A 16,810-nucleotide genomic window follows, 5' to 3' on the forward strand; every position below is an offset into this window, starting at 1 on the left:
AGAATGGAGAGAATCGAATTATATATGAGGCAACAACCACCTCCTCCCCCCACAAGCTAAGGTTGTTTCGATTATGAACATGTTTTCATTATAGTAGTTGAACTTATAACAGATTGTTCGGAATATTTGTTTGGTTTCGAATTTTGTAATGTTCACGATCAATTAATGTGATCGTTTAATGTATGCTGCATTTCTTTTATCATTAATATATTGGTTTGGCTGAACAGGTTTTGGTTAGGTTTTGGTTGCGAGCAAAATAATCCGCACATTTTTAAAAATTTAGGGGAAAAAACCGAAAGTAATATTGAAATCTCTCGGTTTTTCTCTTTTTGGAAAAAACGAGAGATATTAGAAAACTCTCGGTTTTTAGCCAAAGAGAAAACCGAGAGTTATATGACAAACCCTCGGTTTTTATCCTAAAGAGGAAAACCGAGAGTTATTTACAAAACTTTCGGTTTTCCTCTTCGGGTAAAATCCGAGAGTTTTAATATAACTTTCGGTTTTCTTGAAAAGGAGAAAACCGAGAGTTAGTGGAAAACTCTCGGTTTTACCCGAAGAGGAAAACCGAGAGTTATTTACAAAACCCTCGGTTTTTCCACACAGAGAAAAACCGAAAGTTATTTGTAAAAAGAAGAAAACCGAAAGGTCTATATACAACCCTCGGTTTTTCCACAAAAGAGAAAAACCGAAAGGTCTGTATAAAACCCTCGGTTTTTCCAAAAAGAGAAAAACCGAAAGTTCTTGTAAAACCCTCGGTTTTTTCAAAAAGAGAAAAATACGAAAGTTTTCATATAACTCTCGGTTTTTCTCTTTATGGAAGTCCCGAGAGTGTCAATACCGAGGGATGGCGAGGGTTACTAAAACCTTCGGTAAGGTGTCTTCACCGAAAGTTATAGGGTCAAAACCGAGAGTTTTAACTCTCGGTTTTGACCCTTTTTTCACCAGTGTATATATATATATATATATATAATATATATATATATATTATATATATATATATATTATATATATATATATATATATATATATATATATATATCAACAAGAATCAATACAAGATTTGACAGAAATAAATTGGAGATTTGTGAAATAAATTGGCATCTTCATTACAACAATATACATCTAACAACAGCCCTTTAATGTAACTTCTTTTTTAAAAGCAGAACTCCTTTAATGTAACTTCCTAAGTTATATCATGTTAGTTAGTCTAGAAAAAATTTAGGTTTTATTAGAAAACCTACAAACAAGAGAATCACTAAAAACTATTCTTTTTATTGTTTATTATTTTATTTTTTTATCAAATACAAGACAGTTATTTTTCTCTAACTTAATTTATTTTCAGGGTAAAAAGTCCCACAAAAATTGTTAAATCCATTGCTTAACATATATTAGTTAATAACCAAAAATCAGTGTAAAGAAGAAGAAGAAGACACAAATTACTGAAAATTGTTAGCACAACATTTTTAATCATCCATGGATTTGGATCCAAAATTAAAAAAATAAATAAGAATATTAAAAGTGAAAGAATTATTAAATTTTGTTCATGAATTTGGCAGTTGAGAAATATATAAAAGGGGAAGGATTCGAGCAAATTTGTAAGTTTCGTCAAGATTGTACAGTTGACTGGTGTTTTCCTTCTCCTGGACCAAGCAGAGCAATAATGTATTGAGTTTTGGAGGATTTGAAGTTAGGTACTTGGACTTTCTGAAGTAGTGATCATCATGCCACCATTATCTGTTTCTGATGTACTATTACTTGGTTGGGCTGATTGATGTGACTGTGAATCTGCCAATAAATAAAAATAATAAGTCATACTTTAAATTACTTCTATTCTATTAATTATATATATACATATATGTGATAAGATCATGTATTTTAAATTTATTACTTTAATCATGCATGTCATTGATAAGATAATACATTATTGAATGAAGGTCTATTTGAGATCAAGCATGGTCTTGTTTTATTTAAGTTATTTGAATTTAAAAATAATTCTCTATATGACATCTTTCAAATTATTAAATAAAATATAAAACCATCATTTAGTATTTATACCATTAACATTTTTTTTCTCAAATAATATACTTTTTTACATTTTATTTTAAATTTAAGAAACTAAAGTTTTAACCACAACCACAATTTTTTAATTTTTAATAAAATTATCAACTTGCACAACTTTAGAATGTATAAATTTTGATAATTATATAACTCATCAAGAAAAAGACCAAAGATTATTTTATTATTTAATAAGGAATCAAATAATTAAATTTTACATGAAATAATTTATTTATATAAGAAAGTAATACAATATCTACAATCATGACCCACTTTATACCAAACTAAAATCTTATATATATATATATATATATATATATATATATATATATATATATATATATATATATATATATATATAAACTCAATAACAAACCAACTCTTTAGTGTATTAAATTAAAATAATATAGATATATGCATATGGTGGATCATGAAATAAGGGCATTTGGTGCAAAAGAATCAGATGCATAATCTATTGTGTTTGTGTGGTGTAAATGATAATAAGAATCACATGATGGAGACACTATTAGGTTTTTATCATACTATTAATAAATAAGTCCACCACAACCCTTGTTTTTATTTAAACCCCTCAAATTTCAAAATGTATTTAAATTACTCAATTGTTTCAGAATTTATTTTAAATTGAAACTCATGACCAAATTATAAAACTTAAAGGACCTATAATTACAAAGAAAAATAATAGGGTGAATATAAAAATTAAGAAATAATTTAAGGGGTTTATTTGTTAATCTATTTTTGCCCACTGGCAAAGGCCATTGACCCATCATTGGCCACTCTACATCTCACGCCAGCTCATACCCACATGCTTATGCCAGTCTTTGTGTCCCCCACGACCCTCTTCCCCAAAAAACACAGAGCTTAATAATAATTAAGGACTTGTTTGTTTGGCTAGGGTTACTTTATATTAATTTCAAACATCTAACTCATCAATCAATTATGCATTTTTTTAAAGATAGTTATATTATTTAAATTATCTATAAAAATATAAAATTTGGAGTGCTAGTGATTTTAAAATGTGTATTTTTTATAAAGATTAGTTGGGTATTAATTTTTAATGATAAAATAAGTTTTGAATATATTGAGTGATATTATTGATTAGAAAGTGGATAAATAAGGCTTGAATATGAATGAATTTAAAATAATAATAAAATAATCAAACAAGGTCTTAATGTTTACTCATTATTTATAATTTTAATATTTTTTTAACTAAATAATTCAGTTTCAAGTTTCAAATAGCTTATTACCAAACAAAGTTATATAAACAATTCATTTAATTATAAGCCTAACCATATGTACACATAGAGAGGTTTAGCTAGTAATTAGATTACTACTATATATGGATTAATTCCTACATTTCCTCTTCTTAATAACATAATTCAAATAATCAATTTATTCTGTGTATTTAGAAAAAAGTTACTCAGTTTAACTCAAGTAATCTTAAATAAATTGGATAAGATTATTTGAAAATAATTCTAACTAACCTATAAACAAACAAACATGCTCAAATAGAAGAGAGATAGAGAGGTTAGTTAATTACCCGAAGGAGAGGGAAACAGTTTCCTTGTTACTGTTGGCGGAGAGGTTTGGTGTAAGGTGGTGGTGATGGGGATTACATGATCAGGTGGGTGTGGAAGAGTAAGATATGTGGCGGTGGTTGTGGTTGCGGCGGTGGCGGTGGCGGTGGGGCTGGAAAAGGAAGAGTCCATCTGCGGTGGATAGTATAGGTAAGATGGAGAAGGGATACGTTGTACTGGTTGCCTTGGATTGGGAGGCTGCTGCATCTGCATGGAGTAACCATAGTAGTAAGTTGGCCCCATACCCATGCCTGATGAAGATGGCGATCCGTAGAACTGTTGTTGCTGATGTTGATGATGATAGTATTGCTGTGGCTGCTGTTGTAGTTGTGCTTGAGCTGGGTTATAATAACCCTACAAATCAAATACCCATTATTCTTATTCTTCTAAAAATCAAGAAATTAATAAAAGTAGACTAAATAATTACTTGATGATAGCCATATTCCTGTGGGTAAGCCGCATATCTGCAAAATATGAAATTAAATATAGGTTAAACTGTAAAAAAAAAAAGTAAAAAATAGTGATGAGTTAATATTAGTATGAGATGATGAAATTTTTGTAAGTAATTGTTGGTTATGGAAGAATTTGACCAAGATTGGAATTGTTGGCTGATATTGAATATTTTATAATGTTAAACAATAAAGAGATTTTGATAATTTTTATTTTTTTAACAGTTAGCTACTAAATAACATCATATCAAACAAAAGGCTTCACAGAGTAGATTATAATAAGACAGATAATGAACACATGCAGAAGTTGAGAGAGAGGAGAGAGAAGAGTATGGTAAGCTAAAGCTAAACCTAAAGCTAAACCTAAAGCTAAGATAAGGGGAAAAAACAGAATAGTGTTCAAAGTAGATCTGAGTTTTACCATTAATGGGCAAACATGTAAAATCACACCACAAGTACACCCAATGTTTCTCTTCTGCACACTTTGACTGGTCTTTCTTTATTATGTTTATATAACTTTTTTTATTTCATGTTTACACATTATTTATTATTGTGAATGTGGTGTCCCACTGCTAGCTAGCATCCTTAATTTTAACAATTTATTATTATTATTATTTATAACAACTCATTTTTATTTTCTTAAATATGTATATTAACTTGTGAAAAAAAGTTGGAAAGAAAAATTGGAATGGAAAGTAATTTGGAATGGCTATCTACTAAGAACTTTGTTTGATGTAGGGTTCTTTTAGAAATTATAAAATATATATCTTACATAAAAGTGTTTTATTGGATTTTTATATAAAATGGTTAAAATATTCTTAATAAATAATATTGTAAATTTATTTTGATTATCTTAAAGTCATTTAAGATAATTTAACATTTTGATGAGTGATTTTATTAATGAATTTAATGATATATTAATTTAATTAAATAATCTTAAATAATCAAGCAAACAAGATCTTTGAGAGGAGCAGAAAGATAACTGTTTTTAATAATATTAAATAAAGAGGTAGTTTGATGTTGGTTATGGAAGAGTGTACCAAAATTTATTCATCTATTAAAATAATATAAAAAATAAATTTATTAAAAAATAAATAAATCTTAAATACAAAATAACATTATAATAACTTAACAAATTAAAAACCAATAAAAAAACCTCAAAATAACCAACATTAAACAAGCCCTTGATGTACCTAACTAGTTTAAAAGTTTATAATTGTATTAGTATTTATGATGTTTTTTCATTTCAATTTCTAATATTACTGTGGTACAAATATGAAATATGCATGCATGCATAAGGAGTAAATATGAATCTTAATATTTAAGGACATTTGAATTATGAGTTTGTAGGCCCCCACCCTGAATTAGTTATCATATTGCAGAAGTACAAGTTTCTTTTATAGTAATAGCTTATAAATAATAATAAATATTGCTATTATTGATATGTATTGATATTATTATAAAAATCATAGATTTATTCATTTTTTAACATATATTTGTCTATATTTTAAATCAATTGGTTAAATTGTATATAGATAGATATTTAAACTTTCTTTTAAAATTTATAAATTTGTGATATATATTAAACATTACACAATTTTTACCTGATATAAATAATAAAAAACTAAAATTGGTTAAATGGATTGGATTATTTGAAAAAAATAATAATAGGATATATGGTGGATGAGTTTTGACTTAAGTTGATGAAATTATAATGCTCATCCCTTATTTATGTCAAATGTCAGATGGGTGGTATAACAAAGGACTCGTCCATTATCCATGGACCACTTCTGTGGCTCTTTTTGTACAATTAAAACTAATAGACTAATAATAGTGCTAATACCAATTAATACATTTTAAAATATTAAAATGATGAATCTCTAAATGGTTATGCATAATAGAAATATATATGATTAATTGAAAAGACTGAAAACTCACCCATATGGTGGATAAAAGACAGCCGGTGGAGGAGGGGGTGTTGGGGGCATTCCCCCGCCGTAAGGAGAACCTTGCGCCGCCGGTGCACCACCACCTCGACCACGAGGTGGGGACGGTCGGGGTCGACCCAAAGAAGCAATATTGCAATTTGCTCTCCTCCCATCAATAACTGGGTTTGCTTCTATACAAGCCCTTTTTGCCGATTCTGGATCGCGAAATGTGACCTGAAAATGAATAATTAGTTTTAATGGATCTTAAGAAGAAGAAGAAGAAAAGAATAGAAATGGAGAAACAAATTAACACTCACGAATCCGTAGCCTTTAGACTTTCCAGTGTTCTTGTCATTGATAATAACAGCTTCAAGGATTTCTCCAAACTGATCGAAATAGTGACGCATGACATCTGTCGGTGTTTCCCAGGCTAGACCTCCGACGAAGACTTTAGTAAACGTTGTATCTCCGAACGGCGATCGGTAGTGTTGGTAGGACATGATGAGGATTAAGTTAAAAAAAACCTCAGAGAAACGGTAAACAGGTAATGTTGTTGGAAATGAGAGGATTGGGAATGACAGTTAGGGTTCTGTCTCTCCCACTCTCTCCTCTACCTCCATCAGAGAGAGAGAGATAGAGGAATGGAAATGGAAAGGAGTGGAGAATTAAGAAGAGGAGATGGGTTTGAACCGAAATAGGAAGGAGATGGACAGAACAGTCAAGAGAGAGAGAGAGAGAGATCCGACAGGTGCAAACTCTAATTTGCTGGAATATGAGATGAGAGAGAGAAGGAGGGAAAAGATACTGTGGCTTTTTGTATAATCGAATGACAGCTGCGTGACTAAGGGGCACTTGAGTTGGTCCACCCTGTCTGTTGCATTAATATATCACCCTCTCTATATGATCAAATGATCAATCACTATGTATTTAATCAAGACCTTATTAGATTCAATATTTTAAAATAATCTACAAACAATATATAATCTAAATTGGTAATTTCAATAGTTCAAGTTCAAGTAACGAGATTAAAATGAATTGAGAAAAGATTCCCTGTTATGAGATGTTTTATGTTCCGGTTACATTGAGGGGTAAAACGGTCATTTTTTCACGGTAAAGAAACATAGAAATACCGTAGTAAGGATCATTTGTGCAATGAATCATGCTAAGTTCTTGCATTTATTAAAAAATATATATGTATGTATCATATTTTTATAATTTCTATCACTAATTAATTAATCAATTAAAATTTTAAAATTTTTATAATATTAATAACATTAAAATGATTTTACCAAAAAAAAATCAGTTTTACAACATTGTTACCAAACAAGTTTAAGTTTAAGTTTAAAGTTATTGATAAATTTAGTGTTTGTTTGAGAATACTTGTTTATTTGATAGTTTTATTTATATTTGATGGTTTATAAGTATTTTGGTTCTTTAATCGCTTAACATATTTAAATATTTTTTCAGCTTATTTGTCATATATATTTTCTGTGAGCCTATATGATTCAACTCAATCACAATACTATTGTAACAATTTCATTCCACTCATAATTTATTAAATTGAATCAGAAGGGCATTAAATAGTCATCATACAATATATCAAATCGTGGCCACCATACTTTATATATATATATATATATTGAGTTACAAATTGATATAATAAAAAATGAAAAAATAAAATAAAATTATGCAAGTGAAGTTTTAGTCTTCATCTTCTCTCAATAGACGGAAAATTTTAATAAGTTGGATTATTATTATTTTTGGTTGATTTTGTATTTTGGAAGGTGTTTATCACCATTTGAATTAATTTTGTATTTTATTTGATACACTTAAAAATTATAAAAAGATAAAGTCGTTGAATCTAAAATTAAATTTGATATATATATATATATATATATATATATATATATATATATATATATATATATATATATATATATATATATATATATATATATATATATATATATATATATAATGCTTAATTTTTAAAGTATCTAGATTGTCGGGTCGAGAATTGTGATTAATTTGGATACTTAGGTCGGATTGTGTGTTGACCCGTCCATAAACTTAAAATGGTTAAAAATAAAATTAAAAATGCTAGAGAGGTATGTTTCGAACTTGCAACCTAACAAAATAAATACAACCCTTTAACCAACTAAGCTACTAAGACTTTATATTTTAAATTCAACACCAAATTTGATGAACGCGGAACGTTTTAACATTAATATAAGTTTAATTTTTTAACTAACTAATCTATATATAATGATGTTGAGTAAATGGATACTTGGGTCGGATTATGGGTTGACCAATCCATAAACTTAAAACGGTTAAAAATAAAATTAAAAATGTTATCTGTAATTTTTTTTCACGATTTTTTATATTATTACTCGTGCAAATGCACGGGCTAAATGTTTCATTTAAAGATCATTTTATAATTATTATCTAATTATAATTTATAAGTATACTTTTTTTTTACTATTTTAACTATATATCAATGGTTAATAGATAGTTATTTATTTACATAATCATTTTCAATGTCGCTTATTAATCATCGAACACAAATAATTTGTATTATCGTTCAGAATATTTAATATATATTTTTTCAACATTTATTTCGTTCAACGAGTTTATTTCATTGCTAATCGTTTTGAAATTTAAATAAGTTCGTTTTTAAAATTCTTTAACAAGAATTAGGTGATGATGAATTTTTTGCAATGAGATTTTAATTTTTGGAAATTTAGCAAGATTTTGGTTTTGTAGATATTCATTTATATTATTTGTAAGTTAATTTTTTTTTTTTTTATATGAAATTGTGTACTTAAATTAATGAAAAAGAAGAACTGAGAACTTTGTAATGAAAAGTTGCATCAAATTTGTAGAAACACCATCACATTAACAAAATCTATAGTCAATTTACAAGAATTAATCATTATGAAATCAACATACATTAAATCTCAAACAATATGAAATTCTTAAAAAAAGTACTTTAAAAACAATTCAGGTCTATTTGAAGTTCAGTTTTCTTAGAAAGTTTGGGAATAACATTGATAATAAATAATTTATGTACTATTTCGATGAATAATAAATAAATGAAAATAAAATGTAAGTCTTTTTAGAATGACTTATATTTTTCTAATGCGACTTTAAGGTGAGACCTCTACTGGTCAACGTGCATCAGGCAACATATGATATCATATAGCAATCTATGACATGTTACCATGACATATTTTTGGTTTTTGGGTTGCATGTTTATTCGTATAAATTATATTTTACACATTTCACTTTTTTGAGCACTTTAGTATTGTTTTTAGTCATTTAATACAAATTTGACTTGTTTTACATGTTTAATATTAATTTTACCCATTTAACATATATTTTTTTTATTGGCTTAACATTTATTTTAAAATCGATCATAATTTTGATAACAAAATTTTGACCTGTTTAAAATAGTTTTGAATTGTTTATAACACAACTTATTTCTACACAAATTTAAAACCTAAAAAATTATTTAAGTTAACAATCATATTCACCTATCTTATAAATTCCATCTACAAATTTATTCAATAGACAAATACATAAATTCATAATCAACTCCTAAATTTCCTTAGGCCTGATTCGATTTGGGTTATTTCAATAACCTAAATTTAAGAAACATAATTTTTTACTCTATATTTTTCTATCATATCACTCAATTCATTAGTTAAAATATTAAAATATTTTTTATTTTAAATTAATATTTTTTTATTTTATTTTATCATTATATATTAATACCTTTTAAATCTTCTTATATAACAAAATTTTACATATCCTCAAAACAATCCCAATCATTATTTTTCAAATGATCCAAGTGATTTAAATAAACCCTTCCAACAAGGCCTTAATCATATAATATCAAACAGCCAACACTTAAAATAAATTCCAACTTCATCGAATTAATAGAAAGTTTTTTTTTTTTTTCAAAATACTTCTATTTCTTGAAAACATCCTTTTCAATCCTAGAAATGCTCCTGTTACTGCATCAGCAAGAAACGTTGGGGGTGATTATGAAAACCTCTACAGTTAATTTATTATTTTCCAACAATATCCTATCAGGGTTTGGTGTCAATTAGTCCTATCAAATCATCGATTAGCTCCAGTTGTTCTGCTACAAACACTCATATTTTTTAACAAGAAAATATGCATATTTTTATAGCTACCACAAAAAAATCATTACAACAGTTATAGACATAGTTTTGATGCCTAATTACATGTTTTATACCATTAAGTTAGCATAAAATGGCCAAAACAATCACACATGATACCTACCATTAAATGGTCTATATATGGTTCTCTTAAACACCAAATCTACAATAAACATGTTTGTTCTTTGACAATATCAGAAAGTGCATCAGGGTTTTTGAACTGACTGGTATATACAATCATTAGATAACAATAATTTGATGGTGTAACCTCTAATTAGAGAACAACTCTTTCTCAGATAACATATATGCTTCTTATGCAAGAAAGCATATGATCAAATAATTTCCTAACCAGCACTAAGAACTCTTCCAAAGGAAACACAATCATGCAGTGAAAATATTAAATTTCAACCTCAAGTAGCATACATTTCAACCCAATTGATATCATCACAAAATCAAACAGGAATCTTTATATGAAGTAATAATTAGGCTAACATACCAAAAATATCAAACATGTAACAAAATGATGAGATAGAAAACAATAGTAGTGTCACTTTAGATTTTGATGGGCTGAAATTTGTATTAAAATACATTTCAAGATAATTCAAACATGTTTAAAAGAATTATAGTCATTGCGATAGTAAATATGAAATAGAACAAACTAAGACGGATCAATCATAAGTTTAGACATCATGTCTTCTGGGCTGGCTGAGGTAAGACAACATATGCAATTGCATAGAGTCCCACCTTCATGAGGTCCTAAAATTTTCAATATATAATAGTATTCTTAATTATATATTATATAATTAATCTTATTTTTTCTTTTCATATTAAATATATATTATACAATATATATCTATATTTTTATCTCATTTTTTTTATCTTATTTCTAATTTCTTTCCGTAATTTTTTTTTTATTATTTTTTTTATAATTTTAAGGATGACACAATTTAAATTTGAATTGGGCCACAATCCTTATGTTGTTCCCAAACAAAGTAGATCATAATTTATTATGTCAATTAAAAAATAACATTGCAGACTATTAAATAGAGAGTTCGTTTGAAAACTTTTTAAGACACGAAATTTATTGGTAATCTTATCTAGTTACAAATACACGCAGATTTATTGACAATACAACCAAAAGTAATTTACGAAATATACTGCAAAATATTAAGCAAGACCAAAAGAAGAAAAAGTTTCTTGTATTGCTCCGTTTTGTTGAGAAGAATAAAATGTTTTCGTTTCATAAATTATACCGTTTTGAGCACATAGCTTAGCAAAAGATGAATTATATTCATATCCTCTATCACTTTTTAGAACTTTAATCTTTTACCAAGTTGATTTTCAATTTCATTTTTATAGAGATTGAATTTCTCTATAAATTTATCTTTAGTTTTAAGAATATACACATAACAATATTTTGTCTTATCATCAATAAAAGTTATGAAATATTTGCCCCAATCATATGTTGGAATTCCTTTAAAATCACGCACACCTATGTGAATTAAATCAAGTGGTCTATTATTTCTTTCAATATTTCAAATAATGATCTATTCAATTTACTGAAATTTCACATTTGTTTCTTATTTATTTCGAATGTAGTATTAATTTAACTGATTGTTGAAGTAAAACTGGACGAATTAACCTAGATGAGAAACAAATAAATCTAATTCAAAACTGAAAACAACACAATTACTTGGCTCAATAAATTATCCATATATTGTTTACCATCATTATTGTATTTAACTAGGACTGTGATTAGCATATAACAAATTCACTAAAATTTGGGTAAAAATATGGGAGAACGATCATGTTTTTTTGGGAAAAACGACTTAACGTTATTTCATTAAAAATGCTCAAAAACGGGAAAAAAGACCAACTGAGTTTATGCATTTTCCTAGACAAGCCTAGGAAAAGTAAGTTCGTTACGGTCTAAAAACAAATGAATTACAAACAATCATCGGAATTATAAATATATTTAAATTGCGTTTATCTCGCTAAAAAAACAACGTCTTTGGTGACTTCCTAATATGATACATTCTAGTTCATAAAAAGGTTCTAATTCTGTTCGTTTTTTGGGACTATTCTCCACGTCTAAATGTTCGCGCTACAGTTAGTTACAATATCATCCCAGGCCTGCTCCAGACTTTTTCGATTCCTCGAGAATGCCCTCGCGTTTCTCTCCCGTCAGATTTGTAAACTATTGAGCCGAATCCGCATTTGAAAATCTGACTTTGTGCCCTTCGATTTCTTCACAACCACTTCCTTGATTTCTTTCTAGTCTCTCGGAAATCTGGTCAACTCCATATTTTTTACAAATTTATTCCAAAGTTTCGAGGCAAATGAACAGTTCCTGAATAGATGATCAGTTGTTTCTTCATTCAGAACGATCATGTTTTATTAATGGTCAAAATGTGTTTAGAACGTTTTAAGACCGGTTGGATCATGTTCTAAATTGAATTAATTTCTTTTACAATTTTAAGACTCGTTTGAAATATTTTTTATTTTTAAATGTTGTGATCCCATAACTTGAGTTTATAACTCTAAAAATATAAGAAAATACCCAAACGAGACTTATATTTTATTTAACAAATCAATGCATTAATATTCGAGTTTGGAGTAATTTCAGATATTTTCTTTCTTCTGCACTCTCGTACGATATGCATAACATCTTGTGCTTTAATTTTAGTCTTGTCTATGCATAGACTCACAAGGCATATGCGTAAGTTTTCTAAGACAATTGAAAATTTAGAACTCGTTGACTTGACTTTGGAAGGAGAGTAATTCTCATTTAGAAGAGATAAATGACACGGTAGGAGTGTGCAATCTCGTATTGATAGATTTTCCGTGGCATATCTAATATATTTCAGAAGGTCTTATCGTGGAGTTATTCTAAGCATTGTCCTATCCTTATTTAGCGGAGGGAGGTGGTTCCATTTAGTCGGCCTTTCAAATTCGAGAACAAGTGGTTGACTAAAGATAGTTTTATCTTGAGGTGGAAGGGTGGTGGGTGAGTGATGTCGTGTTTGGCTCCCCATCCTCTAAACTATTTATTAAGCTTAAAAATCTATGAAAGTTGCTAAAAATTTGGTTTGTGGGGGATTGTGCATTGTTTTACTCTAATGTTGATGTTTTAAGTCGTGAAATTTAACAATTGATGGTGCAAAGGAAGTTTGTAATCTCTTTATTACATAAATTTCTACACGGATTCATCTAGTGAGCAAGTTGTTTGAAATATGTGAAGAAGAGAAAATTGGGGTGAAACAACGTAGTAGAGCGATTTGGTTGAGGGAAGGTGATAAAAACACTAAGTATTTCCATAAAATCTCTAAAGCATAACCGAGAAATAACACTATTAACTCGATATCCATTGTTAGTGTCGTGCATGAGAACGAACCAATTATATCTAATAGTATTATTATTCAATTTTACAAAGATTTGTTTCAAGAACCATTTAGGGTTAGACCAAAGCTAAATGACATCAGTGTTGCATCTATGATAATATAAATGAGAAATGCATGTTATAAGTTCCTTTCTCTATTGAGGATGTGGAGGCGACAATAATAAATTGTGATAGTGATAAGTCCCCCTGGAGCGACGATTTTACTTTGGGTTTCTTTAAATATGTTTTGGAGTTCCTTAAGAATGATATTATGGCGTCTATTAATCATTTCTACTGATTTTAATCTTTTGAGAAAAATTAGAATTCTACGTTGATTGTACAAATTTGTAAGGCCGTAATTATCGACGTGAAGAATTTCCGACCCATCAGTTTGGTTACATCATTTTATAAGATTATCTCAAAATGTTTGGCAAATGGAATGCGTAAAGTTTTGGGTACAGTTATCTTTGAAAATCAGATGACTTTCATCAAATGCCGTAAAATTTTCGATGTGGCACTAATCACCAATGAGTGTATTGATTTAGCTAAATCTAGAGATGATACATGTGCTTTTGTCAAACTCGATATCAAGAAAGCATATAATCATATTAACTGAGAGTTCCTTTTTGATATTATGGGTAGAATGGGTATGGAGAAGAAATGGATCAGATGTATTAGATTTTGCGTATAGACGATGAAATTCTCTATTATCGTGAATGGGAGCTCTCATGGTTTCTTTGAGAGTTCAAGGAGTTTAAGACAAGGGGACCCTCTTTTCCCTTTCTTATTTGTTATTGTTATGGAAGGCCTTTCTAGAATGTTATCGTTTGTTGAAAATGCAGGTTTATTTTGTAGGGTGGACTGCGGTGCAAGACGATATTTGTTCTCTATGTCACATTTATTATTTGTAGATGACACTATTTGCATGATTCATACTACTAAGTGAAATGTCAAGCACCTTCGTGATATTATTTGGTTATTTGTATCGTGTTTGGGATTGCTTATTCATTTGGGTAAGTCTGATATCTTATTCTTTAATTTAGTTTCGTCTAGGAGAAATATTAAATTGGCATGTATTCTAGGATTTAAAATTTGGATTTTTCCGTCTATATATCTCGGGCTCCCTTTAGGGGCTAAAGCTAACTCCAAAGCTTCTTAGGACCCGATGATCAGTAAGATGGAAAAGTAACTTCCCATTTGGAAAAGTAAGATGATTTCTAAGGAAGGTCGTTTAGTCCTTATAAAGAGCGCTCTTTCTTTAATGCCAACTTATATGATATCTCTATTTGTCCTCCCAAAGTGCATGACTGTGAAGATGGAGAACATTATGTGTAAATTTATATGGGGATCGCCTAATTCATTGTTTTCTCATTTAGTGAGTTGTGATAAATGTTAAATTAATAAAAGAGAAAGGGATTGAGAATCCATGATCTTGTTTCTTTTAATAAAACCTTATTATTCAAATGGTTTAGTAGATTTGCATCTAAGTAAGAGAGTATTTAGGCTAAATTTATTAAATATAAATATGGCCAGGATAGACCCGTGGGATGTAACATTTGGGGTAGTATTTATGCCATGTAGAAAGTTTATCAGAAGCATTCAATTTTGGTTTGTTAAATAATGTGTAAAACAATCATGTTTTAAAAGGCCAATAATTTTGAAGTAGAGACCTTCCTTTATGATGGAGTGTGGGCCATAGCGCTGACGTCCTTACCCACACGTGATCCCGAACCCAAAGAATCTACAAAATATTTCATTCGTAATTTCTTAAAAGAGTAAATTAGGTGGCGACTCTTGAAGAGCCAAGTATGTCTTTGAGAAAAAATAAATGGTTTTAAAATGAACTCGTTCCTAACTTATCTTTTTTGTTCATCATCACATTCGGGATTCGAGAGAAAGGTAAGACATTGAGCTAAGGTCAATTGAGTAAAAAAAATATTTGATTTTTGAAAAGATCAATTTTTAAGGTGTACCAATATAAAAGGATATTTTAGTAATTAAATTAATTAAAACCCAAATAACTATTTTTTTTATTTAACAAGGTTTGTTTGATAAAACCCTAAAAATAACCGTTCAAATGAGCTCCAAATAACAAATGTAGATTTTTTCAAGCAAATATTGACAATTCTTGTAATTTAAATTCCCATTGAGTCTCTTCATGTTACACTGTAGGAGGATATAATGAATGTAGTAATAACATGTAACCATACTGATATTACCGTCCCGATTAGGGCCGCAAATGAGTCAAGCCACTCGTGAGCTACTCACGAGCCGCTCGATCAAAGCTCGACTTGAGCTTGACTTTGATCGAGTTCGAGCTGAACTTAAGCCGACTCATTTAATATTCGAGCCGAACTCGAGCTCATATAATGATTGCTCGATGGGTTGTCGAGCTTTTTCGAGTCTGATAATATAATATATATTTTTTATTTATTTAATATTAAAATTTAAAATAATATTTTATTTTTCTTTTTTCACTCTTTTCAAAGCCCATATAATAGGCTCAATCCATATTATTATATTATATTATATTATGTAAAGCAAAAACTCTAATTTATAGTGTCTCTTTTTCTTCTTTCTCTTATGTTTTCACAATTTCTTCTTCATCACAATTTCATCTTCTTCTTCACCATTCATCTTCTTCTTATCTTCTTATTCTTCTTCACCATTTTATCTTCTTCTTCTTTTTCCGTCTTCACTATATCTTTCATTATTGATAATATGTTGATTCAAAATTTTATATTATCTTCCATCTATAATATTTCTCTTATTCATTCACAAGGATTACAGGTAATTAAAATCCATCTATTTTCACTTATACTATAGATAACTTTGATTTTCTTTTGTATTACGAGAAACTAATTCTTATAGGATGAATATAGAGAAACACTATTATATATATATTATATATATAAGCGTGAAATTATATTAGAGGTTGGATAAATATAGAAATATTATTATATATAATAATTTTCAATTTATATTAGGTTTCATATATAATGATTTTCAATTTATATTAGGGTTAGATTAATGATAGAAAAAATACGTAGATAAGGATATAATAATAATTAGTATATTATATATAATATTGAAGGAGATAAAAAAAAGGTTAATATATTATATATAATATTGAAAGAGATAAAAACGTTAATATATTATATATAATAAAAAGTAAAAATATATTAGTATATATTTTATATATAATATGAAGGGATAAAAA

At 28.3% G+C, this 16,810-nt stretch overlaps 1 protein-coding gene across 1 annotated transcript; it reads right to left on the reverse strand.

Moving 5' to 3' along the window:
- Positions 1-1,408: 1,408 nt before the first annotated feature.
- LOC124927212 (probable RNA-binding protein ARP1) lies at positions 1,409-6,821 on the reverse strand. Its single transcript, XM_047467583.1, has 5 exons — positions 6,345-6,821; positions 6,038-6,261; positions 4,078-4,114; positions 3,614-4,004; positions 1,409-1,785 (listed from the first exon to the last, which is right to left on the reverse strand). Exons 1-5 carry the CDS (start codon positions 6,525-6,527, stop codon positions 1,688-1,690), a joined length of 933 nt encoding a protein of 310 aa, XP_047323539.1. The 5' UTR covers positions 6,528-6,821; the 3' UTR covers positions 1,409-1,687.
- Positions 6,822-16,810: the final 9,989 nt, after the last annotated feature.

This window comes from Impatiens glandulifera, chromosome 2 (genome assembly GCF_907164915.1).
Source record: "Impatiens glandulifera chromosome 2, dImpGla2.1, whole genome shotgun sequence".
Taxonomy (NCBI): Eukaryota; Viridiplantae; Streptophyta; class Magnoliopsida; order Ericales; family Balsaminaceae; genus Impatiens; species Impatiens glandulifera.

Bases quoted from the DNA above. Each gene is read 5' to 3' on its own strand.
- LOC124927212 (XM_047467583.1), bottom strand. From the start codon at position 6,527: ATGTCCTACCAACACTACCGATCGCCGTTCGGAGATACAACGTTTACT. The intron at 4,115-6,037 runs GTGAGTTTTCAG...CATATTTTGCAG, and splicing joins GTCTTTTATCCACCATATGG to ATATGCGGCTTACCCACAGG. The intron at 4,005-4,077 runs GTAATTATTTAG...TTTGATTTGTAG, and splicing joins AGGAATATGGCTATCATCAA to GGTTATTATAACCCAGCTCA.